This window comes from Petromyzon marinus, unplaced genomic scaffold (genome assembly GCF_048934315.1).
Source record: "Petromyzon marinus isolate PM22_M1 ecotype Great Lakes invasive population unplaced genomic scaffold, UKy_Petmar_22M1.pri1.0 PM_Scaffold_34, whole genome shotgun sequence".
NCBI lineage: Eukaryota > Metazoa > Chordata > Hyperoartia > Petromyzontiformes > Petromyzontidae > Petromyzon > Petromyzon marinus.
The window spans coordinates 317,811-345,343 of record NW_027423324.1 but is presented as its reverse complement, the minus strand read 5'-3'; the positions used below and the strand labels follow the sequence as shown (position 1 = coordinate 345,343).

The 27,533-nt window shown below is 46.1% G+C and overlaps 1 protein-coding gene across 1 annotated transcript; it reads left to right on the top strand.

Moving 5' to 3' along the window:
• The first annotated feature begins 373 nt into the window (after positions 1-373).
• Positions 374-27,533, top strand: LOC116937846 (tripartite motif-containing protein 14-like). The gene is made up of 8 exons (XM_032944960.2): positions 374-507; positions 4,288-4,591; positions 9,014-9,236; positions 15,616-15,711; positions 17,496-17,729; positions 18,796-18,818; positions 19,842-19,978; positions 22,118-27,533. The coding sequence occupies exons 2-8, from the start codon at positions 4,335-4,337 to the stop codon at positions 22,723-22,725; spliced, it is 1,578 nt and encodes a 525-aa protein (XP_032800851.2). The 5' UTR covers positions 374-507; positions 4,288-4,334; the 3' UTR covers positions 22,726-27,533.

Sequence of the window (27,533 nt, the reverse complement as noted above, 5' to 3'; positions counted from 1 at the left end):
TAGGGTGTAGAGGTGGGGAGTGGAGGTGTGGTAGGGTGTAAAGGTGGGAGTGGAGGTGGGGTAGGGTGTAGAGGTGGGAGTGGAGGTGGGGTAGGGTGTAGAGGTGGGAGTGGAGGTGGGGTAGGGTGTAGAGGTGGGAGTGGAGGTGGGGTAGGGTGTAGAGGTGGGAGTGGAGGTGGGGTAGGGTGTAAAGGTGGGAGTGGAGGTGGGGTAGGGTGTAGAGGTGGGAGTGGAGGTGGGGTAGGGTGTAAAGGTGGGAGTGGACGTGGGGTAGGGTGTAAAGGTGGGAGTGGAGGTGGGGTAGGGTGTAGAGGTGGGAGTGGAGGTGGGGTAGGGTGTAAAGGTGGGAGTGGAGGTGGGATAGGGTGTAGAGGTGGGAGTGGAAGTGGGGTAGGGTGTAGAGGTGGGAGTGGAGGTGTTGAGGTAAAATAATTCCGCCACCTCTAAGGAAGTTGACTCCCCAGAGCAGAGTTCTGAGAGACCGCGCGTAGCGAGCAGGGGACTCAGGTGGGTGGCGTTCTCCCTCTTCGGTGCACGGACATGGGACGACATTTCCATGATGATGATGATCATAGTGTAGATGCCCAGACACGGGCCCACGGGCCCACGGTTGTGTTTTAGTTGACAGCCTAAATAGTTGAACGTTTCAGCACCGTCCTGACTGCGAGGATCGTGCTGAGGTGGCACTGCATGAGTGGTGTACTCTGTGGGTGTACTGTACTCTGTGGTGTACTGTAATCTGTGGGTGTACTGTACTCTGTGGGTGTACTGTACTCTGTGGGTGTACTGTACTCTGTGGGTGTACTGTACTCTGTGGGTGTACTGTACTATGTGGGTGTACTGTACTCTGTGGGTGTACTGTACTATGTGGGTGTACTGTACTCTGTGGGTGTACTGTACTCTGGGTGTACTGTACTAGGTGTGTACTGTACTCTGTGGGTGTACTGTACTCTGTGTTTGTACTGTACTCTGTGTGTACTGTACTCTGTGGGTGCACTGTACTCTGTGTGTACTGTACTCTGTGGGTGTACTGTACTCTGTGTGTATGTGCACTGTACTCTGTGTATGTATGTCTATTGTACTCTGTGTACTGTACTCTGTGTGCATGTGTACTGTGCTCTGTGTGTACTGACTGTGGACTCTATATACTGTGTGGTCTACTGTGTGTGTACCGTACACACTCTGTGTAGTCTGTGTATACTGTGTGGTGTAGTCTGTGTGTACTGTGTGGTTTAGTCTGTGTGTACTGTGTGCACACTGTGTATACTGTGTGGTGTAGTCTGTGTGTACACTGTGTGTACACTGTGTATACTGTGGTGTAGTCTGTGTGTACACTGTGTGTACACTGTGTATACTGTGTGGTGTAGTCTGTGTGTACACTGTGTGTACACTGTGTATACTGTGGTGTAGTCTGTGTGTACACTGTGTATACTGTGTGGTGTAGTCTGGGTGTACTGTGTGTACACTGTGTATACTGTGTGGTGTAGTCTGTGTGTACACTGTGTATACCGTGTGGTGTAGTCTGTGTGTACTGTGTGTACACTGTGTATACTGTGTGGTGTAGTCTGTGTGTACACTGTGTGTACACTGTGTATACTGTGTGGTGTAGTCTGTGTGTACACTGGGTGTACACTGTGTATACTGTGTGGTGTAGTCTGTGTGTACACTGTGTACTGTGTGGTGTAGTCTGTGTGTACACTGTGTGTACTGTGTGGTGTAGTCTGTGTGTACACTGTGTATACACTGTGTATACTGTGTGGTGTAGTCTGTGTGTACTGTGTGTACACTGTGTGTACTGTGTGGTGTAGTCTGTATGTACACTGTGTATACTGTGGTGTAGTCTTTGTGTACTGTGTGTACACTGTGTACTGTGTGGTGTAGTCTGTGTATACTGTGTGGTGTAGACTGTGTGTACACTGTATACTGTGTGGTGTAGTCTGTGTATACTGTGTGGTGTAGACTGTGTGTACACTGTGTACTGTGTGGTGTACTCTGTCTCTGCATCGTGTGCATACTATGTGTACACTGTTTATACTGTGTGGTGTGCTGTGTTTGTGTGTACACTGTGTATACTGTGTGGTGTGCTGTGTTTGTGTGTACACTGTGTATACTGGGTGGTGTAATCTGTGTGTACTGACTGTACACTATTTATGTTACATGGTGGACTGTATGAGTGTATATACTGTGTTTACACTGTGTATACTGTGTGTGCACTGACAATGTGTACACTGTGTATACAGCGTGGTGTACTCTGTGTATGTGCTGGCTGAGTGTACTTTGTGTATACTGTGTGGTGTATTGTGTGTGTGGACTAATGTGTGCACACTGCATACTGTGTGGTGGTGTACTCTGTGTGCATTGACTGTGTTTACACTGTGTAGACTGTGTGGTGTACTCTGTGTGTATTGACTGTGTTTACACTGTGTAGACTGTGTGGTGTAGTCTGTGTGTATTGACTGTGTTTACACTGTGTAGACTGTGTGGTGTACTCTGTGTGTACTGTGTGTACACTGTGTGGTGTACTCTGTGTGCATTGACTGTGTTTACACTGTGTAGACTGGTTTATTATTGTGTGAACTGACTGTAAGTACACTGTATACTGTGTGGTGTAATCTGCGTGTGTGTACTGACTGTGTGTACTGACTGAGTGTGGCATACTAACAGTATATATTCTGTGTGTATTGTTGTTTTGTATTGTTGTTGATTTAATTCTCTGATCCATAACTCTTTACTGGACATCTGAAACAAAGAGCTTCATAGCTCCATCCGGATTACTCCTTCAGTTGATAAATACAGATCCTCACATTGTCTATAACAGCGGCGCCAACCCGATTGGTCGCGTTAACCAGTAAACCCAAGGAATCATAACCTGGCCAACAATTACGTGGCCTTGAGGGGGGTGGTGGCTTTGACGGCTTCTTCGTTCCGTGGCAGGGTCAGATTTCGGCCTCGGCTAAGTGAGCTACAGATAAGTCAGCCTAGCATTCATTAACGACGGGGGCCCTCTTAAGTGTGAACAAAACTTACAATCGTACACACGTTCTACTTTGTTTACATGGCCCGTTGAAAAATAGAGATATCTTAGGGCCCCAGCATTGTCATAAATCGCCCATGCTTGGGGCTCTGCGTATCTCCACTTCATGGTAGCTACGTAGATGTTGACTACCTCGCCCGGGATACAGGAGGTCGTGGGTTCCATCCCGACCCTGACGATGCCTGCTGCTGTTTATTTGTAATTTTTGTCTCTCCCCGTGGTTGTCACTGCGTGGATTTTTCTCCGGGTTCTCCGGTTGTTCCCTCACCTTCAGAATCAACGTGATGCGTTTAGAGTATTTGGCTGCAGCTTTAAATCTCCACATAATGGTGATGATAATGAGCCACTTCGTTGAGCTATAATTTGTGGTGGCCAGGTCGCTTCTGAAAAAGATCTACACAGCTCAGTGGACCTTACCTGGTAAAATTAACATAGATTAGTCTATATGTATCTCTGCTTTTCTATGCATCTCTGTGGTGTCTCTATGGGTATCTGTGTACTGTATTTTAATTCCGATATGATGGGGCCTCTTAAGCTCGACGTAGCTTAGGGCCCCAGCATTTTCATAACCTGGACCTGTTCCAGGGTGACATCGATCAATTAATCAGTCTTTGTTTTATTTGCTAATCTCGCCCTCAAGCAGGCACCAGTGCAGATTTCCCCGCACCTCCATGTAGCATGGTTGGCTATTTACGGTGTGAAATAAGTTTAATAAACATGCATATAAACCTGTATGGTTCTCATTGCCTATCTGTGCGTCTCTATGAATCCCTAGGCATTTTGATCACTGTAAATTTGGACGTGATGATAAGCTACTTCTTTGAGCTATAATTTGTGGCCTGGTTGCTTCTAAAAAATAACTACATAGCTCGGTGAGCCTTACCTGTTGAAATAACGAAAAAATATAGTTTAGTTGAAATAATTTTTAAACGGGAAATGAAATAAATAAAGAAGCAGATACAGGGTAGACGAGTCTGACCAGGTGCGTCTTGCACAGAGCACGATTATTGAGCGCGATGCTCGACACGTTTTGGATGTCGCTATTGCAGATACGCAATTGCCCTTCGGAAGAACAAGTTTGATCTAAAGTTCAGCCATTCCGCAAACACCCTCGTGCTCAGCTGTTGTCGAGTCGCCCCACTTTTCCGGAGGACAGAACACAACGCAGAGATACACCTACTCAAAATTGTCTCCAAACTTTATGATTTTGTTGTTGTTGTTGTCTATTTCGGCCACCTGTCCCACCTCGTTAGGATTTGCGGGAGCAGAGGGACAGCAGACCGGATCGGCTCCACTCAGCATGGCAGCGGCGGCAGCAGCAGGTGGCCGGGACCGGGGCCTGGAGGAGGAGCTGACTTGCTCCATCTGCCTGCACCTCTACGTCGACCCCGTGCTGCTGGGCTGCCCACACACCTTCTGCAGAGAGTGCATCGTGAGCGTGTGGCGCGACGGTGCCTGCGCCTGCCCAGAGTGCCGCAGGGTCTTGCCCTTTGGCTCCAAGGAGGAGATGCGGAAGCAGCTCGAGAAAAACTTCAAGCTGGCCAGCATCGTGGACAGGTTCTGTTCCCGGGAAAAGATAGTTAGTTGGTTAGTTGGTCGGTTAGTCCATTGGTTTAGTGAATTACATTTGTTGAGCCAGCTGGCTCAGATTGGGAAAAATTTAGCCCACTTTTCACAAAGTCTCTGTCTATCTCTATGTGTCTCTATGTAACTCTGTGAGTCTCCCATGTGTCTATATGTATCTCTATGAGTCGCAATATAGCTCTATGAGTCTATGTATCCCTTTCTTATTCTTTTGTATGGCATTTTTGGGGACAGCAACAGATAAATTGATTTCGAGATTTGAAATTGATTCGACTTCTCCAGGAGTAGCCGCATGGATTTTTTTCAGATCGCCGTTGAATGGTCTGATATGTTGCACGGTCTGAGATCTTGCACCACAGTCACAAGTGTCCACATCTTCCACGGAGTGTCCGGATCTGATTCAAGGAGGACCAGATCTTCTTCGGTAGATGAGATCCTGTTTGGAGGATTTCAGGGTCGCTGATGATGGATTTCTGCAAGATTTTGGTGTTTGCCCAGGTTTCCTCTCATCGTGCTTTGGTGGTCTTGTCATCATCATGTATGTTCCTTGCATATTGCCAGAAAAGTTTTCTGGATTTTGAGCCTGTGTGGTGGGGGCATGGAGATGTCTTTGTTTATTGGGAGGTTTGGATTTACGATGGCCTTGCAGTACTCCGTCATAGATGCAGCATCGCGACAGAGCTGCGTAGGATCGATATTTGCGAGGACCGAAAGCCACTGCAACGGTGTGCTCTTTAGCATCCCTGAGATGATCCTCATGGATGCATTTACCTTTGTGTCCACCACCTTTGTGTGCACGCTTTTGTTCCAGGCTCAGGCACAATATCCTGCCGCAGAGAAGACTAGTGCTGTGGGGGCTGTCCGGAGGGTTGTTGCAATTTGCTCCCCATGTTGTTCCGGCCAGTTTATGAACGAGATTAACTCGCAATTTTGTTTTTACAGCAGTATTCTGCAGGTTTTGTGGAAGGTGAGGCTGCTGGCAAGCGTTACACCGAGGTATTTGATGTACTTGTCGTGCTGGACCTTTTCGCCACAGAAAGTGACGGCCAGTTTCTGGTCGGCGCTTGCATTGTTCAGGTGGAATAACGTTACAACAGTTTTCCTTGGGTTTGGGCGGAGCCTCCAGTACTTGAAGTACGTTTCAAGTTTCTTGAGGTCTTCGCACAGGTCATTTTGCACCTCCATTTTGAGTCGTTCTTTGGACGGCAAGTGCTAGGTCATCGGCGTAGCCAAATTTTCGGCCGACGGTGACAGGGAGGTCACTTATATCTATATGTTAAAAGTGCCACAGCAAGCACTGATCCTTGTGGGAGCCCGTTACTGAGGAAGTGGGCTCTGCTGACAGTGTTCTCTAGGTGGACACGGTATGGCCGGTTGGACAGTAGCGATGATAGAAGTCTGAGGGTTTGCTGGGATCTGATGACCTTATCTTTAGCATGAAGCCTTCCCACCATACTGTGTCATAGGCCAGTGATTGGTCGAAGAAAGCGGCCCCTGTGATGTTTTTGCACTTGTAGCCAGCTTTAATGTGTGTGGTGAGTTACAACACTTGATAGCAAATGCTGTGGCCAGGGCTGAAGCCAGCCTGTTCAGTTGATATAGTTTCCTCGAAGGATCGGTGACATACAGGTCAGTAGCATCCTCTATAGAAGTCTGTACACTGTAAAAAGCAGAGATATGGGGCAGAACTTATTTGGGTTTGCGGTTGATTTCCAGAATGGCAATGACCTTCATTTGTCGCCATTTTGGGGGAACTTGCCTAAGGACATAATGTCTGAAAACAATCTGGCCAGCCAGTGGCATCCTTTTTGGCCAAGGTGTTTAAGGAACTCGGGATAAATCCCATTTAATCCTGTGGCCTTTCCTGATCTGGTGGCTTTCATGGCATCAATGACCTCTTCTTCATTGAAGGGGGATAACAAGGCTGTTGTCGGTGCACATTCCGCTATTAATTGGTGGAGTTTTCATTTCACTCGCTGTCTTGTTTGCCGATCTGTAGAGATCTTTCCATTCAATAGCATCTGTGTGGCGATGGCATTGATGGGTACATTGGCGGTCTTGTTTCTCGGTGGTGGTGCCGCTCCTTGGTATCTCAGGAGGCACCAGGCTTTATGGCTTGAAATCTAATGACTGCATCGCTTCTGTCCACCTTTGGCTCCTGGATTCATTTAGGGAGTCCAGGAGAGCTTTTCCACACTCTGGGCTTCCTGACTGTATTTCTGGAGCAGGAACTCGCTTTTTCCTTTCCAGCATGGAGTGTATTCTGCCCAGTAACTCCATGGAATTTGTGAGCGGGCTACTTGAGGAAAATCTTGGTGAAACGTTCATAGTTTTCTGACTTTGGTGGATTCTGGTAGACAGTGCACACGATGGCTTCAATAAAAGGTTCCCAGTTGCACTTTCTTAAGTTGCATCATGGCACAGGGGTGGACGTGATCATCAGAATTTTGACCCTGATATGCACCGAGCCTGGCCTGTGCTAACTGTTCGGGAATTGTCCAGAACCATTCTGGAAGCACACGGTAGTTCACCCGAACTTGAACACGACACAAAGCACAGGTAAAGGTTTGAATTCTTCCTCCATCGTGCGGAATGGATGGTGCCTTCATCTTTAGCGTCAAACAGAATGAACAGGTAACTAGTTGCTGCCCAGTCGATGACCTATTCACTGGCGAAAACCGCGGGATTGGTCACAGCAGGCAGCATGTTTGGGCTCCATGTGGTTCTTGGAGGTTTATATACATTTATCACAGATACATAATTGATTTTGACGATGATGATGCCTGTCAGTATGTTGTTTTCTGCGTTCATTGTGGTGAGGTCCTTGAAATGGAATTTCACGTGACGTTGGTAGTCCCTGCTTAGGATGGTGGTAGCTGGCTCTCGTCGTCGGCTGTACAGGAAATTATTGGAGCAGGAGCGCATCGAATCATCTGGATTACGAGGAAACGTCCCAGCAAGTCGCACTTGGGCCTTGATAGGTGCCTCTACGTTTAGATGGCAAACACATAGTGACGGCCCTATTCTGCGGTAAGTTTGGCCATGAAAAGTATCTTTGGTGTTGTAATCCTGATCAGGAGGGCCATTTTGGCATTCAATCGCTGGGATGATAACATTAGTTTGTGACAAGCACGTAACAGTGCAGACCATGGAAAGATTGCCATCTTCTCCACCTATATATCACATTTAGTCTCTATGTATCTCTTAGTCTCTGTATCTCTATAAATCTCCTATGTGTCCCTAATGAGTCTATATGTCTATGAGTCTATATGTATCTCATCTCTATGAGTCTGTTTAACACGTAGGCTTTCGCGCCCAATATCCTCCATAATACATGTTTTTTGGGTTAGATCATGTAAATATATAAATGTGTCGTTAAACCCGCCACCACCTGACACAGCCAATTTAGTAAGGTTTTTCACGTAGACAGAACATGCCAATTCGTTACTAGTACAGCACACAGCATTTACAAGCTGAGTACTCAGATTGTCAATGTTGTGGTTTTGCTCTCCAACACACCGGTGTGCTGTATTAGTAACAAATTGGCATGTTATTTTTAATTGACAAACCTTACTAATTGGCTGTGTCGGGTGGTGACGGGTTTAACGACATATTTATGTATTTACTCGATGAGTCTCTATGTGTCTCTAAACATCTCTATGTATCCCTGTGAGTTTCTGTGTATGTCTATGAGTATCGAAATATCTTTATCTCTACGAATCTATACGTATCGCTACGTATCTCTATGAGTATGTATCTCTGTGGCTCTGAATCTCGATGTATCTCTATGAGTCTGTTTGTTCATTAGTTTATTAAGTTTGCTGAGCCAGCTAGCCAGGATTTGGCAAAACCCCATCCCACTTTTCACCCAGAAATCTGAAGAGCCGCACATACTAAGTGTTACTCACCTTACATTAAAACTGACAACATTTCAGAATAAGAGTTAAAATTAAACAACATTATTTCCTATCATATGTTAATTCGAAACAGAAAAATGGAGGACCCGGAGAAAAATCCATGAAATCACCATGGGAGAGGGAGGCAGACTCCAAATATACAGAAGCAGCCATTGTCAGGGTATGGGATCGAACACGAGCTCCTGCATACCAGGCGAGGTACTTAACATCTCAGCACCGCGGTAACCCAGTGTTTATTATAAATGCAGAGGAAAAAAACTTGACAACAAGGGAAACATCCATAAGATCACAGGGAGAATGAACACCCACACTCTAAATGTATAGCAGATATCGGGGTCGGGATCGAACCCACGACCTCCTGTGCACCAGCCAAGGTAGTTAACATCTTGCCACCGTGGTGCCCCAATGTGGACAAGTGAACTACGGGAGATCCGGCCACTATTCACGGTCGCTCAGTAAAGACGGTTTGTACCCATAGGTTCTCAAGTCTCAGCACGGAAGGGGAACGGCCGCTGAAGGAGCTCAACCCGAGCTTGGCACGAGTGAGGCTCCTGAATCTGGACCTCTGTGCTCAGCATGGCAAGGCACTCGACATGTTCTGCCGGGAGCACGGTGCGTTTGTGTGCGCTGACTGCGTCACGAGCGGTGCGCACCGGGGCCACAAGCTAATGTCAGCAGAGGAAGTTGGTCGGCAGGCAAAGGTGAGGTGCTCTGAGCGCGGCGACCACGTGGTGATGGTGGTGGTTGTGGTGATGGTGGTGGTAGCAATGGTGATGGTGGTAGTGGTGGTGATGTTGGTGCCGGACGGTAAAGCTATGGTGAGCAGTGCCATGTGGGCAGGGCGAATTTACATTGGCCATTCCCCTCATCGCGTTTGTAGCCACCACAGCATCCAAAGTGTGCTCTAGACAGGTGCGAGGGGCTGGTAACCCCTCCACCTTCAATTATCACTAATCCACGAAAAAAATATACAGCTAAGCTTGTGCCGGAGGCCCCGGGGGAATAGTCATCAATGATGTCTCCTGGCCAAACGACATCTGGCGGAGCCAGGAGATTGAATCCTTACCCTCGGGGTTACTCCAGAAACAGCAAAAAGCCACTACGGGTAGCCACGTGGAATGTTCGAATGCTCACTGCGGAGGAGAGGCTGTCACTCCTCTGTCGGGAGCTCGACCAGTACCACCTGTATCTCTGGTATTCAGGAGGTCCGGTGGACCGGCTCTGGGTCCTGCCACCATGAGGGGTAGACAGTCCTCTTCTCGGGGCAGGAGACTGCCAAACAACAGGCAGTGGCTCTTCTTCTGAATAGAATAATGAAGGAGGTGTGGGAGCGTGGCGGTGAGGTGTGGGAAGCTGTAAGCCCCAGGCTACTTTGGGCCCCCCCTTCCTATCAACCAGAGGCGAGGAGTGGTGGTCGTGGTTACTTATGCCCCCACCGAAAATGAACATCAGTGGAGGGATGCAGGCAAGGCCGATGAGTCAGATGCCTTTTATGACCTCCGGTCACAAGTGGCTCCTCAGGATAGTCATCCTGTTGGGTGACTTTAATGCCCGAGTTGGTCATGATGCTGGCACCTGGTCTGAAGTGATGGGAAGGCATGGGCTGGATCAGCTCAATAACATTGGTAGGAGGCTGCTGGCTTTTGTGCAGCCCATGATCTTGTAATTACCAAGACGCTTCTCCAGCATCGGCACATCCACCCAACATCATTGATGCACACCTGGTCAAAGCAAGAACTTCTGCTGGACTATATAGTGACAAAACAGTGGATGCAGATCCATATCCTTGGCACCAGGACCCACTGTGAAGCTGATCTGCCCACTGACCATCGACTTATCATCTGTAAGATGCACCTGCCATTCTTCCACTCCGCTTTTGGGTGGATACCCAGGACCCCATTCAAACACACAATGGCCTGATCTGAGCTAGCTGATGAAAGTTGCAAGCGAGAATTTCATCATTGTTTGCAGCTGAGGTTGACCTCATCCCGGACTCCTCATGATGCTGAGAGGAAATGGGTGAGATTTAAGACTGTGGCTCATGCAGCTGCAATGGCTGCTTTAGATACACGGTCCAAACCTCCCAGAGACTCTGGTGGATAGAGAAGTTATTCGGGCTGGCTGATAAAAAGCGCCAGGCCCACTCTCACCATCTATAGCATCCCACATCAGAGAATGAGGAGGCTTACCGCAGCTTTCACTCAGAGGTTCGGAGAGCCGTGAGGAGCTGCAAGGACGGGTGGTGGTCACGGGTTGCTGAGGAGATGGAGTCTGCCTCAGTTGCTCGCGACCACAAATCACTCTAACGCCATCAAAAACGTAATTTGCAGTGCCACAACTATCACCATCATTAGGGGAAAAAACGGTGATCAAATTCCGACCCCCAGGAACAGGTTTTCAGATTTGCTGAACATTTCTGTGAGGTCTTGGGGGAGAGGAAATCCCTCAGCCTGGAAAACATAATGGGGCAAAGTGGGGATGACCCTGCTCAGGCTGCAGTGTCTTAAATATTGGAAGACGTAGTCACCCCCTGTGAGTGGCTGGCTGAGGTGCCATTTGTTAAAGAAGAACAGAAGGCAATCCAGAGTCTCAGACCGGGAAACGCACCAGGCAGAGATGATCTCCCAAGGAAAATGCTGAGGGAGGGTTGCATTTGGGCACAGACTTATTTTCCTATTGGCAAGGATTATTCAACATCGCCTTGCAAGTCACGCTGAGGAGAGACTTGCGGAGCCCCAATGTGGTTTCAAGGCCTATGATATCATTAAAAGGTTATGGCTCTGGGCTGTTCTTCGTGCTTTCGGAATCCCTTAGTCTCTGCTCACAATCATTAAGGACCTTAATTATGGTGAGCGAGCCCCGGGTTAAACTACGTGGCCGGGAGTCGGAGCCATTCCCTTTTCACCTTGGGGTGCGACAGGGATGTCCTCTGGCTCCCACATTACTTAACATCTATTTCGACTATGTAGTTCGTGAAGTTTTCAGTAGCTGTACTGGAGGAATTTCCATTTGGTACAGATATAATGGGAGGCTGATCAATGCCTGGGTTCGGTCAAGGGATGGCTCCTTATTGGTCAACCATGTTACGTATGCCGATGATCTGGTGATTGCTGCTCACTCAGAGGAGGAATTGGAGGCCCTGATGCTTGACCTGGAGTGTGTTCTGGAATACCCTTTTTCTGAGCCTGCCAAAAGAGGATGACACCTGCTTTACTCGGTTTTGTATTTCCCTTTCAATGCTGTAGACGCCAGACAGAAAGCTCTACAGGTACATAAAGGATACCACTATTATGAGTGGTTTCTCAAAGACGGTGATGGTGGGTGGATAAGGTGGATTAGTAGATGCCCACTGGCATACTACGTCAGTCTTCATGATTTTCACCAAGAGACCCAATCTATGATATGCACTTGCAGCAGCTGTAAGCATGGCTTGCAGGATCTCCGGTGTGTTGGCCACGAGCGTGCAGTCATCAGCATACTGCAGCTCGATGACAGGCTCGGATGTTATTTTTTTGACAGCTCAGAGCCTCCTAATGTTAAAAAGTTTGCCATCCAGCCTGAAGTCCAATTTAACACCGCTATTCTTCTCAATCTCCTTGTGCAGTAGCGTGTTGACACATAGGAGGAAAATGTTGAAGAGTACCAGAGCAAGGACTCATCCCTGGTATACGCTGGTGCACACCCTGAAGGGCTCGAACTCCTGGCCTCCTATGGTCACCCCTGCCATCATCCCCTCATGGAATTGACGCAGGATATTGACACATTTTCTTGGACAGCCAAACTGCAGCAAAACGTCCCCCAGAAACTCCCTGTTAACTGTGTCGAAGGCCTTCGGCAGATCGACAAAAGCCATGAAGAGGTCCTGATGCTGCTCTCAACACTTCTCCTCGAGCTGCCATGCTGTGTTAACAGGAGCACTGTCTACAGTGCTCCTGTTTAGCCTGAAACCACACTGTGACTCAGGCAACAGCTCCTCTGTGACGCTCTGCACCAGTCTGTGGAGCATTACTTTGGCAAGGACCTTGCCAGCAACAGCCAGTCGTGAAATGCCACGGCTGTTGCCACACATGGACGTATCACCCTTGCCTTTGTAGATGGTGATGATGTTTGCGTCCCGCCATTGCTGGGGGATGATTTCATGCTCCCAAACTTGAGTGATGAAGAGGTGTAGTGCTCGGATGCAAAAGTAACCTCCTTGTTTGAAGATCTCCGCAGTGATTCTGTCAGGACCTGGGGTCTTGTTGTTTTCAAAAACTTTACTGCTGACTGAACCTCTGTGAAGGTCTGTGGGAGATCTAGGTCTTGAATAGTGGGGCAGTCAGGTAGTTCATCCAAAACAGAGTGGTCTGCATGGGAGGGTTGGTTGAGAAGGGCTTTGAAATGTTCGGCCCATCTCTGTGTGATCTTTTTCTGGTCTTTTATGAGGGTCAGGCCATAAACCGATTTCAGGGTAGAGACAGAGCAGTTTCATGGGCCATAGATGGTTTTCACTGCACCATAAAAGTTGTGCATATCATTTGTGTCGGTGTAGGATTGTATTTCGTTCACCTTCGATACCCAGCACTCGTTCTGCAGGGCACACATTGTAGACTGCACCTCCTTTATTAATGCTCGCCATCGCTGCCGAAATGTGTCTGATGTGGGTTGTTGATTATAGCACTGTGACCTTTGTGCATATCTTTGAGTAAGAAAGTTATTGATGCAGAGTTTTAATCGAACCAATCCTTGTGTCTTATGCGCTTGTGGCTGAGGGAGCTGGCTGCTGCCTCATAGAGCCTTGAGCTGATAGAGGACCACTTTCCATCAATGGAATCCTCTGCGCTTAGGAGAGGCTCAACGTCTTCCAATTTCTCAGCCAGAGATCATCAAAGGTCGTTTCGGACCACAGCATTTCAGAGCCGGGCACAATCAAGTTGCTTCTTTCCTGACTTTTAGAGACAGGAGGGCGCACTCTCACCTGTAGTTTGGTCGTGATAAGTCTGTGATGTGTCCAGCACTTAGCACCTCTCATTGCACGGGTGAATAAGACATTTTATATCAGAACGTCTCACAATGATGTAATCCATTAAGTGCCAATGTTTGGAACGTGGGTGCTTCCAGGATGTTTATATTTGTCTTTTAGTTGAAATATGGTGTCTGTGATGGTCAAGCTATGTTCAGCGCAAAGGGTCAATAACCTCATGCCATTTTGCATAAGCTTGCGCAATGCCATGCCTACCAATAACTCCACTCCACACCTGGTTGTTTTTTCCCACTCTAGCATTGAAGTCACCCAGCAAAAATATATCATTGCTGGGGATGCGACGGTGGGCCTCATCTGGTGCTTGGTAGAAGCGATCCTTAATCTCGCTCTCTGATGGTAAAGTCGGTGCATAGCCACTTATAAGTGTGGCATAGCGCTTTTTTGGTAGCGAGATGCATAACATAATGAGTTTCTTACTCATGCCAATCAGACTCTCTGTGAGATTGGGTAGGAGACTGTTTTTTTTATTGCAAATCCCATACTATGTAGATGTTGTCCTCTTTGGAGGTATCCGTTCCAGAAGAAGGTATAACCCTGGCCGCCCTCCTTCAGGGAGTCTTCATCCAGGAGTCTTGTTTGGCTAAGTGCAGCAATATCAATGTTTTATCGCTTAAGTTCCGCTGCAACTACGGCAGTTCTTCAATGGGGTCTCTCAGTGTCCCGGTCAGCATCCAATAGGGTTCTTACATTCCACGTTGCCAGTTTAACGGAGATTATTTTCTTATTATATTATTGGGTCTTTCAGTAAAGTCACTTAGATAGGTTCAAAGAAAATAACCTATCTACGTGACTTTACCGAAAGACCCAAGAATATGAATTCCAGCAGTCACGGAAACTTTAATTCAAGATTTATATTCTTATTGTGTTTTCGACTGCAGACTGGAACAACCCTATAGGTGCGGTTACCTATCCACATAAGTTTGAGTTTGCAATGTTTAGGCCACCTTTTCAAGGCCCCTCCCCATGGGTGATCAGTGCGGATCCTATATAGGACTACTCAGTCACACAGAGGTCTGCCGAGAGCAGCTGCAACTCAGTCCCAGCTGCTAGTGACCAAATGCCCTGTGCCGCTGGCGTGCAGGGGTCTGACTAGGAGCTTCGGATATGTTCGTACCTACTCCCGTCGCCACACCACTCAACGCCGCCAGACTTTTGTCCAGTTTTCCAGATGCTCGATTCACAGAGGCAGAAGTGGATACCTGCGCAAAGAGTATATTTAGAGTGCGGTTGAGGGTGCGTAAGTCCCAACAGCACTTCTTCACTGCAATAGGGTGGAATCCAGTGCAAAGGGAGAACCCAGGATGACTGGCCCTCTTCCACAGTTGCAGGAGGCTGCCGGAGCTCCAGTCTATCGGAGGACCGCCTTTCGCGCGCCACCAGCACGTTGCTTTAATCTCAGGGTGTGCTCCCCTAGCTTTTGTCTTCCCAGACTTATCCACAAGGCAGCGGGAACACGGCTATAGACACAAAGACAGATACAACATTTTTTTTATTGTAATAATGTTAATAAATACATAGGTTTGAAGAAATATAGTAGTGGGACTTGCGTACCTGTGCTTCATTTGTGTTCAACGATTTAGCTTCTAAAAACATCTGGCATGTCTCACACCCCCAGAAAGGGCATCTCGCACCCCCAGGGGGTGCGTGCACCCCAGGTTTAGAACCACTGGTGTAGTGTATAGCGTAGTGTATAGTGTAGCGTATAGTCGTGTCATGAATAGTAGTGTAGTATATCATCATCACGATCCATGAGGCAAGATAGCCCGGAGTAGGTGCCCACTGCACTTTTCTTCACTTGTTGTTTCCACTTTCTCCTTTGTCTTGAAGTGCAAATATGGCTCAAGTTAGTGGCTACATCTTTCTGGCATCAATCCCCTGATGACGCCTTCTTCAAGCCATAATTTTCTGTGTTTGGTCTTCCTCTCTTTCTGGTTCCTTACATTTTTTCTGAACAACAACAACAACCCTTTTCATTTAATGGGTAAATATCGTGTATGATTTAAATCGTTTTGCTATAGGCTTTTTTTGTTTGGTTTGTTTTCTGCTTCTTAAAACAGGAATCCCTATCGCGTTCACTCCAACAACTTATGACACATAATGGGAAAGTTGCAGCAAGATTGAATATACTGAAGAACACGGAAGCCAATGTAGAGGTGAGACCCAATAACACAATAACACAAATTCCCATGAAATGAAGATGATTGATGATCCAAATAATCGGCTTTATTACCCTTCCTGGCAATGATAATAATAATCATAGAGTTGATGTTTACGATGTTCAAACAGCAAATAGACACCAATTATATAATTCACTGTGTAACAAAATTAGTTTTTTTGTTCCTGGGTAGTAAGTAAGCAAAGTTTGTGGGGAATAATAGCCATTTTCTATACTTTTGAGGCATAAGCAATTAGAAAATAACACTACCCAGGAACAAAAATCGTGTTACATCGTGAATTATCACGACAAGGCATGATCAAGTCTGCACCAACCACAACATCACACTTGTGGTAAAACGTAAAAACAAAAGTGCTTTGATAGTAACATACCCACTAGCTTTGAAACAGAAAAAAGGCAGTTATATTGGCCAACCCGAGCTATTGATACTTTGATATTTGCATTGTCATCGTGCTGTGTTCGCCTTTTGGCGTTATACTCTGGTATAACACCGGGACCCATTTTTTTACCAGTATCACTGATTGTCGTGCACCAATATCAGGATGATCACCTTGATACATCTGATGGTCATCTTGAAAAATCTTGATTCTGGTTGCAGGTCAATCAGTTCCAAGGAGAATGCCTACTTTATAATCAAAGCAGTTTTTTTTGCATATTTTACCACAAGCATGGTGTGTGGTTAATGCAGTCTTGATTAGGCCTTGTAGTGATAGTCGCCGTCCATTTCGGTTTTTGGGTGCCCTCGTAGCTAGGAGATGTTATCTCCCATGCCTCGTATGCAGGAGGTTGTGGGTTCGATCCCGACCCTGACGATGCCTGCTGCTGTATCTTTTGAGTTTGGTTCTGTCTCTCGCTCTTCTCATGGTTGTGTGGATTTGTCTCCAGGTCCCCTCTTTTTCCGTACACATTTAGAATCAATGTCGGGCATTTAGGTTATTTTACTGCTGCTTTAAATTTCCACCTGATGATAATAAGCTATTTGGTTGAGCTATCAAAAAATATGTTTGAACATCTTAACACCTCGTATTCTTATCAGAAACAGTAAAGCCTATTCTTACGTAATTCTGTCCTTCCTCCACGAATTCCTTTGTTTAGATCAATACCTCACATGCTCATTTTCGTGCTGCCCTTTGATTCAACACATTAATACCGATTCCACTTAATGCCGATATCAAACCGGCCACCACCCGACATAGCCAATTAGTATGGTGGTTTGTCATGCCAATAAAACGTGCCAATTTGATATTTGTTGGAGAGTAAAACCCCCCACAACATTTGCAATTCATATACTGATGTTTGGCCAGTAATTATAAACAACCAGCCATATCAGGTGACAGCCAGAATTGTGGAGAAAACCTCCTGTTTCGGTCTTAAATATAGGAGAAATAAATGTGATGTCAATTGTGAACCAATCAGAAGAGAAGAGGGGGGGTTAATATATTAATATAAATTGCAATAGACATCTACTATTGGTTGGGTTTTTGCAAGCTGCCGTCATGCTGGTGTGGCGCGTTGCTGATGCTCCTACCAGCTAACTGTTGGCGAATTGAGCGGCAGCTCCGTCAATTGTTCTTTCTCGCACGCCACAGCATTGTCAATGCCCCTTCGCCTCCGCCAACCCACACTCTCATCCACGTGGCGAACTTTGGACGAATGACAGCTCGCAACTCACGTGGGTCATGCTCATCCATGCAGCGGTGGTACTTGTAGCTAAAACTGTAATCTTTTCACGCGGAAAATTATATTCTCGTCCCATTTCAGGGAACGTCGGCAGCTTTTGACAAATCCATAGACGACGCTTTTAACGCTGCAATCAAGTCCCTCGAGGAAGAAAGGGCCACACTCAAGCAGTTGGCGCATGCAGAGCAGAGTAAACTATTGGGCCTAATCCATGGCCAGATGGCGCCCCGAGAGAAGATGGTCGCTGAGATGGTGGCTGTCACCAAAGAGGTGCAGGCGGCTTTGCAGGAAACGAATCACGTGCGGGCTATCCAGGTACGTGGAGAACAGAGGGCACCAGTAGTGTGGAAATCGTCAATAGCACCTTCTGCTACTGCTGCTGCATTGGCTGAACGAATACAGTGTTAAAAGGTCGCGTTCATGACACACACACACACAAAGTGCCTGCCACGAATGAACCACACAATACTTTTGGTGATCTCGTCAAGGAGCTGTATACCACCATCACGCGAACTCCTGTCATCCTCGCAGCAGCAGCAGCGGCGGTTATTGGCTCAGCCGTCGAACAAAAGCGGTCAACTCTTCATTTCGTGGCATTTTCAAACACGCTGCTTCTGCGGCCATCTGGGAAAATGTTTTCTTCTGATATTAGGAAGCCACTGAGAGCTACGATGCACCTTTACATCATCTAGATTGACAAACCCATTTCTTTAGTTTAACACGTAGGCTTTTTTTGTTGAAAGAGAAACCCTATTTTTGACTTAAAACCATTAAATTTGTATTTCAATTTTTTAAGTAAAGTCTTAGGCTCGCAAACCAACTGACCTGGAAGAACTAAAACATGGTATTGTGAATGCTGAGTCATCATGCATGCCTACAGCTGTGTTTTAAAATGTTTTTTTTCTGAACGATGGGCAACATATACAAGTTTATTAATAATTCAAGCATATCTAATCAATACCATAACATTAAATAAACTAAAACGTAAATGTCTATTACGTGCAGCATTCATATTAAATTCATATCAGCATCTCGAATGACAATACAGATATTATTGGTTCTTTCGGTAAAGTCACGTAGAAGGGAAACAATAAAATAATAAAAATATAAAACAATAAATTCTCACAACGTTTCGACGGCGACACAAGCAATCATCATCAGGTGTGAAAACCTTCTACGTGACTTTACCGAAAGAACCAATAATATGAATCCCTGCAGTCACGAAAGCTTTAAATCAAGACAATACAGATATTCAACTTTTTTTTGGTGTAGTATTCATTTTGGTACACTCCGTATATCAACATGAGATGAGGTTACCCTGAGATGGTGACCAGCTTACCAATGGATGTCTCACGCGTGCACCCCTGTCCCTCTGTCGCAGGTGAGCGGTGATTTGGAGAGAAGGTAGGTCGCACACCTTCACGTCACTCCACCGCCACTCAACTCCCCAATCCCAGTTTAATTGAACATTCAAGATCCATGTTTTACTGGTACCACGATGGTGAATAAATAATATGCTCACTTTACCCTTCCCCGCAATGATAACACCGGAGTTGTATTAATATGTCGAGACACCTACGATCACAAGGCCATCATCAAGTTGTGTTCACCCGCACATCATACTTGTAGTGAAATGTGCAAACACACTTCCATCATAATAATCTACGCATTGTCCTCGGAACTGATTGGCCTACACCAGAGCTACAGTCTCCTTTATGGCCTTGTCATGAAGGAAGCTGTATTATTGCCATACTTGTATTTATCATCATCATGATAGTACCGACCCTGACGCCTGCTGCTGCATATTAGGAGTCTGCATGTCTCTCTCTGTCCTGGTGGTTTTTGCTGCTGTAACCGTCAAATTTCTAAGCCACTTTGTTGAGTTATCATGTGTGTCCAGGTAGCTTTAAAAAAAAGTTATTACCTCAGTGGGCTTTGCCTGGTAAAATCGGGTTGGTTTTGTTTTATTTGTATGTGTTTGGGTCATTTGTTTTTTTACCTTTTTTGTACTTTTCACTGCGATCATGTTTTTTTGTATTGTCTGTTTTAACGTTGTTACCCGTGCCTACTGGACATCTGTGAAAATGAGCTTTATACCTCATCGGATTCCTCCAGGGGGCTGTTGCTCTGGTGCAGGCCAATCAATTTTGAAGACAATGCATACATTATTATTATCAGTGAACGTTTGTTTTCATGTTTTACAACACGCATGATGTGTGGTTCACCCAGACGTGATGATGCCTTGCAATAAGGGGTGTGTCTATTTAGTGTTTGAACATCTTAACACAACTCCTGTATTATGATTCTTATTCTTACCGGGAAGGGTATTGCAAGCCTATTCTTTGTAATCATCTTGATACTGGCCAACAAAGGTTTTCCCATAGATCCACGATAATCTTATTCCTTATTTGTTTCTTCCACGTTCAGGATAACGGCCGTGATGATGAAGAACCCGCCAAATGACAACATCGTGACTAGAGACCTATTTTCATCCTTGCATGGCCTGCTGCAGAGTCTCTCCCCCAGAATCTCCAATTGGAAGACAGAAAACGCGATGCTCAGAAGTAAGTTTGTGTGCGTGCGTGCGGTGGCACAGTGGTTAACGAGTGGCTGCGTTGCGAACCAGGCGACCCAAGTTCAATTCCCGCTCATGGCCACCAACACCAGTGATGATTATATGAACCGGTCCTGGGCCCCCAGCCCCCACCCCAGCTCAACTCATCCTCAAATGAGTACCTGGTGTGGTGTGTAGTATACATCGCCACTGGGGAGACAAATGTGCCCAGGTCTGGTGATAGCCAACCACCCCCTCAGCGCTGCTCGATAACAACACTTGCCCCTGCAGACTGCTACAGGCTATACAGGGGATATTTTTTATTTGGCATCAAAGTTGTGGAATAGAGAACACACTTAATAATAATATAATGAATAATAATTTACATTTGTAAAGTTCTGCATTTAATCCGTAGATCCACCAATGCGCCCCTGTGTATGGAAAGCCAGGAAATAAACAGAACCTGCAGAGGGCAAAAGGCCATAACTAGGCAAATGGTAAAGGCCAATTTACCCATTCACTCACCCACCTCACTCACTCACCCACCCACCCACTCACCCACCCACTCGCTCACCACACCTCACTCACTCACCCACTCATTTACTCACTCACCCACCCACACACTCACTTACCCACCCACTCGTTCACCTACCCACCCACTCACTCACCCACTCATTCACTCACCCACTAAATTACTCACTCACCCACTCCCCGAATCACTCACCCACCGTTCCTGTTATCTATTTTGATAACGATGAAAACGCTAATAAGTGGTACATCTGATGATCGAATCTAATTAAACACGTATATTTATATAGCCCTTCACTCCAGGCGCTTGATGAACATGGCTTACAACACGGTGACACAGAATGGAATGGTGTAGTAGCGGGCTACCAGGTGGTTCTACTCAGGGGATCACAAAAGGGACTACAGGTGAGGGAAGGAGTGGAGGGGTGAGGAGGAGGGAAGAGGACGAGAATGGGCAATGGAGAAGAGGTGTTGAGGCTCTAACCACCCTCCTGCTATCCGGAGCCTCACTGCCATGTGGGGGAAGTGGGATGCCCAGATCGCGTGCTGGCTGAACACGGCAGGTGCAATCAGCTATTCCGCAAATGGAAATATATAAATGAAGGGAGTTACCAAACGCGTCAAACACGAATCTCACATTAATGTGACTATGTCTGTGTGACCACGCCATCCAAAAACAAAGGAAAGCTTCTGCCGCCTATGAATTCAGAGTTTGGGAACGAATGACTGCGACGACGTGAGGAGGCGCAAGAGAACGGGCGGCAGCGGTCCAGGCGAGCTACAGGAGGGAGAGGGGTGTTCCGTCAGCCCTCAAACGACCTGCTGTGGAACACACCGAATCACAAGCGGGGGGTGGGGGGGGGACGCTGGTAGACAACTTGAATGGACACTCGAATGGGGCGCAAATGAGCGTGGAGAGGTCGCATGCATAGAATTGCACTGAGAGACAGAAAGGGTGCCGTACGCATTACAGAGAAAAATGCAAAGGTTAGTGGGATCATCTTGACTTGGCAGGGAAACTTTTAGGGGGTTTGGGCTTTGGGCAGTTTACGTCGACTAGCAGGACCGATGGGTGATGTTGCAGACTAAGAGACAGAATGGCAGCCCAAGGTGGAAATGCACCTAAAAGGACACTCTCCCATGGAGATAGAGTGATAAGTTATCAGTTTGTGTGATGAAAAAAATTATATGCATTATTACCCTTTCTGTAAAAAAATAATAATACTACAGGAGGTGTTAAGATGTTCAAACACCAAATAGACACACCTTTTGCAAGGAATCATCAAGTCTGCATGACTCACACATCCTGTTGGTGGTAAAACATGCAAACAAACACGCTTTGATGATGTACACGCTGTCCTTGTGTATATAGTTAAGAGACAACCCAACGGTTTTGTTTTTTGGCGATCGCACTCTTCGCACACCCCCCGAGTACCCGGTGTAACCACGGGCAGGTGAAACCTCTACTTAAACCCAAGATCTGAAAGGTGGCAGTGCAGCTGTTTGGGATTCTCCAGCACCGTTGTTTGTCATTGTATCAACAACAGCAGAAGCAGTCCACCAGCTAAGGGAGCCGATGACTAACCGCTGTCCTTTCCGCGTGCGTTCTATGACCGAGAAGATTTCAGGAGCCCAACCCTTGATGAAGATACGCTCCACTACCAACTGGACGCCGACGACTGTGGCAAGGCCCTGAGCCTGTCTCGGCCCCTCAGGAGGCGGCGGGACGTGACGGAGGGCTGTGAGGCGTTCTCCTACTGGAGGCAAGCGCTGTGCGAGGAGGGCTACACCTCCGGGTTGCACTACTGGGAGGTGGACGTCAGCGAGTGCGTCGAGTGGTGTGTGGGCGTCTGCTACGGGTCGATGGAGCGGAGCGGCAATACCAGCGATGCGGAGCTGGGTGAAAATGCCGAGTCGTGGTGCATCAAATACAGAGACGATGATGACGACGACGACGATGGAAATCTGAGTGCCTTTCATGATGCAGAGCAAACCGACATTGAATTCAGCTGCGATGGTGGCCGTAGAGGCTGGCACATCGACAGGGTGGGCATTCTGCTGGACTGTGACATGGACCGACTGTCATTCTATGATGTTTCACATGCACGGGTCCACTTGCACACCTACTACGTTGTGCAATACGATGGTCCACTCTTCCCTGCGTTCAAAGTCCTAGACGACAGCATCACAATAGCCACGTGTCCACGCTCCTGCGCAGGCCTCTGCTAGGATTCTCAGAAGAGGTGACGTGGACCCAGCATCAGAGCGCTCTGTGAGCATTGCTGTGTAGGTTAGCCGTTCTGGCACTGTTGCTCCCCCGGTTGATTACTGTCATAGATGTGCACTGTTCACGTCACCGTTGAGATAGATTTCTATAGACTCGCATAACTATCCACAGACTTAGTTCAACACAAATAGACTCAAATATCGACATATTGATACCCACAGATTCAAATAGATACGCATAGACTCACATATATACTTATAAACTTGTATACATACCCACAGATTCACGTACAAATCTACAGACTAATATAGATAACCAGATATTTAGATGAACCCATATACTCACATAGATACCCACAGAATCACATATAAATTAATAGACTCAAATATAGACCCATATTCTCGCATAAATAACCACAGGTTCATGTAGAAATCAATAGACATACATAGATACCGATATATTCATATAGATACCCATAGACTCGCATAGATACCCATATACTCACATAGAAAACAATATAAACTCATGGCGTCATACAGAGCCTCATATATCTACGTGGGAAGTTGTGCTTATATGGTTGGAATCTCGGTTCCCAGGGACAATTATATTACGTGTGTTTGTGGACTTAATGGGATGTTTTGTTGTGGATGAGAGGCTCCCTCTCCTCTGTCATGAGATGGACCAGTACTGCCTGGACCTCTGAAATACAGGAGATCCGGTGAACCGGTTCTGGCTTCAATAATTTTGAGGGGAAGACAGCTCTCCACTCAGCATAGGAAACTGCCAAACAACAGGGATTGCCACTTCTTTTGAACAAAAGAATGAAGGGGGTGTGGGAGCGTGGCGGTGATGTCTAAGAAGCTGTAAGTTACAGTGTTGTATATATAGGCCTTTTTCCAAAATTGATATTAAGAATGATTTTGCCATTATATTTTTTAATCATTCGTGGTGTCGCTTGGGGGCCAAAGGGGGTGAGATAAACCCCCCCTCCCCTCACAGCAGCTGCCTCTCACACTGGAACCAGGCAGCCGGATATAAGCCATAAAATATAATAAAACCCAAAACAAAGCGGGGGAATTACTAATGAGACACGCGGGAAATATACGTAGCCACAAATTCCCCCGTTTTAAGAGCACAGACAACCAGGCGCCATGAAGGAACAGGCAAATTCTACAATAATTTGCCTTTTCGTTTCTCTTAATACAACGGTTAATGTTCAGAACTTAGTGACAAAATGAGTCGACATAGACTGCCAACACAATCACTCCGATTAAAAACCAGACTACAATCTACATAGTGGATTATTACTTATCATACATATTTTAATACTAATGTTAATACTAATGTTATTCACCTTAAATTCTATTACCTTTTGCCATCTACGTGACTTTACAAAAACCAAGGGATATCAATTCCAGCAGTCAAGAAGCTTAACTGAAACTTAGCTATACCTCTAACCTTAGGACATCAAAATATAACTCGAGTTTAACAGCACAGATCCCTGGATACAGACGGGGGAACAAACGTTAATAAACCCTATGAACACACGTGAAATGACGATGTTAAATCACGAATCGTGGAAAACATAAACCAAATAATGATTATAAAGAGTTAAGCCAGGGGTCATCCAGGGGAGATGGGGCGAGGTGGGTCGATCACGTGACCAAGAGAAAAGGATTCCATAGATGAAGCCTCCCGGCCGCCTTGTCTCCTAGCAGCATGGGGTAGCAATAAAACCACAAAGGGAGAGACCACGACCCCCATTGAGATAGACAAAGGTGACACCCGACCGCGAAGGAAGGAGCCAGGCCTTGAGGAAACAACTTATCACCCCAATAAGTAGAACAAACACATACATACCCAAACGAGGGATGACAAAAACTCAGCAACAAGAATAAGCAAACATTAATGACTGCCAAAACACTCACTCCGATTAAAAACCAGACTAAAATCTACATAGTGGGTTATTACTTCTCATACATATTAATACTAATGTTATTCTTGGTTCTTTCGGTAAAGTCACGTAGAAGGGAAACAATAACATAATAAAACTGTATGTCCGGAATCCCTGGCGTCTACAAACTAAGTTGCCTCTGTGGTAGTAGTTACATTGGAGAAACCAAACGACATGTCTCAGACTGCATTCGTGAACACAAAGCAGACCTAAAACACGGTAGGACCAACACCGCAGCCGTGGTAGATCACTGTTATAATTCAGTAGGCTCACATGACATTGACTTCTCCAAGACAGAGGTTCTTTGCAAGCCATCTGGCTACCATGAGAGATTTGTTCATGAGGCTATCCACATATACAAACAGAGAGATAATTTCAACCGAGAAGATGGATTCTGGCTTAGCAATCATTGGAAGGATTTGATAAACCACTTCGGATCTTAATTGATTGTTCACGCTTATGGTGGCTTTCAGACCGCATCCATTATTTTCGTCTCCCCCCTCTTTTCCGAACATAGATGGACTCGTCCATCTGAACAAACTGTCAAATTGCTCTCCGTGGTACTAATGTTAAAAAACGCCACTTTTTTCAATTATTTTTCTTGTGGTTTTCACACTTGATGATGGTTGCTTGTGTTGCAATCGAAACGTCGTGAGATTTTGTTTTATATTTGTATTATTTTATTGTTTCCCTTCTACGTGACTTTACCGAAAGAACCAAGAATATGAATCCCTGCATTCACGAAAGCTTTAAATCAAAATACTAATGTAATTCACATTAAATTCTATTACATATTGCCGTCTACGTGACTTTACAAAAAACAAGGAATATGAATTCCAGCAGTCAAGAAGCTTAACTGAAACTTAGTTATACTTATGAACCTCAGGACATCAAAATATAACTCGAGTATAACAGCACAGATCCCTGGATACAGACGGGGGAACGGAAATTAATAAAACCCGAGGAACATACGTGGTGATACAATCTTAAAACACGAATCGTGGAAAACATAAACCCAATAATAATTATGAAGAGTTAAGCCGGGGGTCATCCAGGAGAGATGGGGCGAGGGGAGTCGATCACGTGACCAAGATAAATGTATTCCATAGACGAAGAGTCTCCCAACCACCTTTGTCTTCCAGCAGCACATGATAGAATTGCATACGCAGGCAGAGGGCATCTCTTATAAATAAAAAATCAAATGCCACGATGGAAGCACTGTAAACACTGCCACAAACATACCTTGAGTCACGTACAGAATCATAACTATAAAGTGGTACGGTATCAAGCTATAGGAGGTCAAATAAAATGTTTAACTTCAAAAGCCTCAACACACCCCTTTGTGAGAGGCAAAAGAATGTCACACCGGGAGGGAAGAGAAAAGGGGGGGGGGAACTCCACCAGACAGGGGAACCCCCCTCCTTCCAGATTAATTATTGCAGAGGGTGGAGAAGAAGGACGCACTCGGGAGCAATCTGGAGCATCTGTTTCCCTTTGATGGGGGGATAGCTGAGGAGGGGGACAAGAATCAAGCCAGGGTGAGACTTAACAGATGGCTTAATAAATGAGAACACACACACATGGACACACGTACAATCCTACCCCCCCCCCCCCCCCCACAGCATAGAGCGAAATCAAAGGAAGTTCCGGTCCTTTGTGAGAAGGCGAGCCAGAGGAAGAAATGTTTGCATAAAAACAGACACGAGCCATACATCGCTATCACAGCTACCAGTGGCAGAAGACGGCGATCAACTACAGAAGATGACCAACCACAGAAGATAACAGCCAGCCACCGAGGGCGATCAGTCACCGAAGAGTTCTGTGACGGCGGGAAACGTCAAGCAATCAACGTCGAGAAAGGGCGGAAAGCCCTTTCTCGACGTTGATTGCTTGACGACCAGCTGCACGCGCAATCGACACCGCCAGAGAGACGGAGCAGGAGAGAGCACGCCGCAGCGTCACCAGCGCCACCAAGCAAGGGTGTCAGCTGCCAGCGGACGAGCTGCCGGTGCTACCTGATGACAGGATCATCGCGCACCGATGGCGAGTGTCGTGCCAACTCTTCTACCCAGCTGTGGACAGAACTACTGTAGACCTGAGGAAGAGGGAGAGCCAAGCTGCCCGTATATTACACACACACCCACACATTACAACGCAAATAATTGATCAAGAAGACAAACCAACCACACATAACACATACCCGGACTAATAGTAAGAAGACTCATGATAAGTGCGTCAAGTATCAACTGATAACGAAGAACACGGCTGCCATTGGGTTACGGGGAAACGGTCACTTAGAAGTATTTTAGTAGTTATTTTTCTTTTGATTTGCATAAATATTATCAATGAATTCATCGATGAAAACTAAACGTTTAGAAACCTAGGTTACGAATCTACACACAGGGAGAATATTGTGTTGAAATCTTTCTTTTGAGCACAGAATCTGCCCGCGAATTTATTGAAGCCTTAGCCAATTGATAAGTATTTGCTGGAGCAGGCATACTGCCGCACACCATTGTTCCAAATATTTCGTTAATTATGTAATCTTCCCCATGAATTCATTGCCGTATATGTTTTGCCTTTGGGACATGTTTCTTTATTGCCTTCGTATGAATATCGTTGCATGAATTTTTTAAAGGACTTTTTCCTCTCACCGTGTATGCTCGCTAACAGTACAATCGAGGAATAATCGATTGTACTGTTACCCAGTTAACAAACGTGATCATTGAGGGTTAAATGTATGGATCAAATTAAGAGAACATCTCCAGGAGTACTGTGTTGACAATTCCAAGCATAAGAGTTCACATATTAGAGTGTTAAGGTTTTGTTTAGAAATTAAAATTGCTTAACACAGAA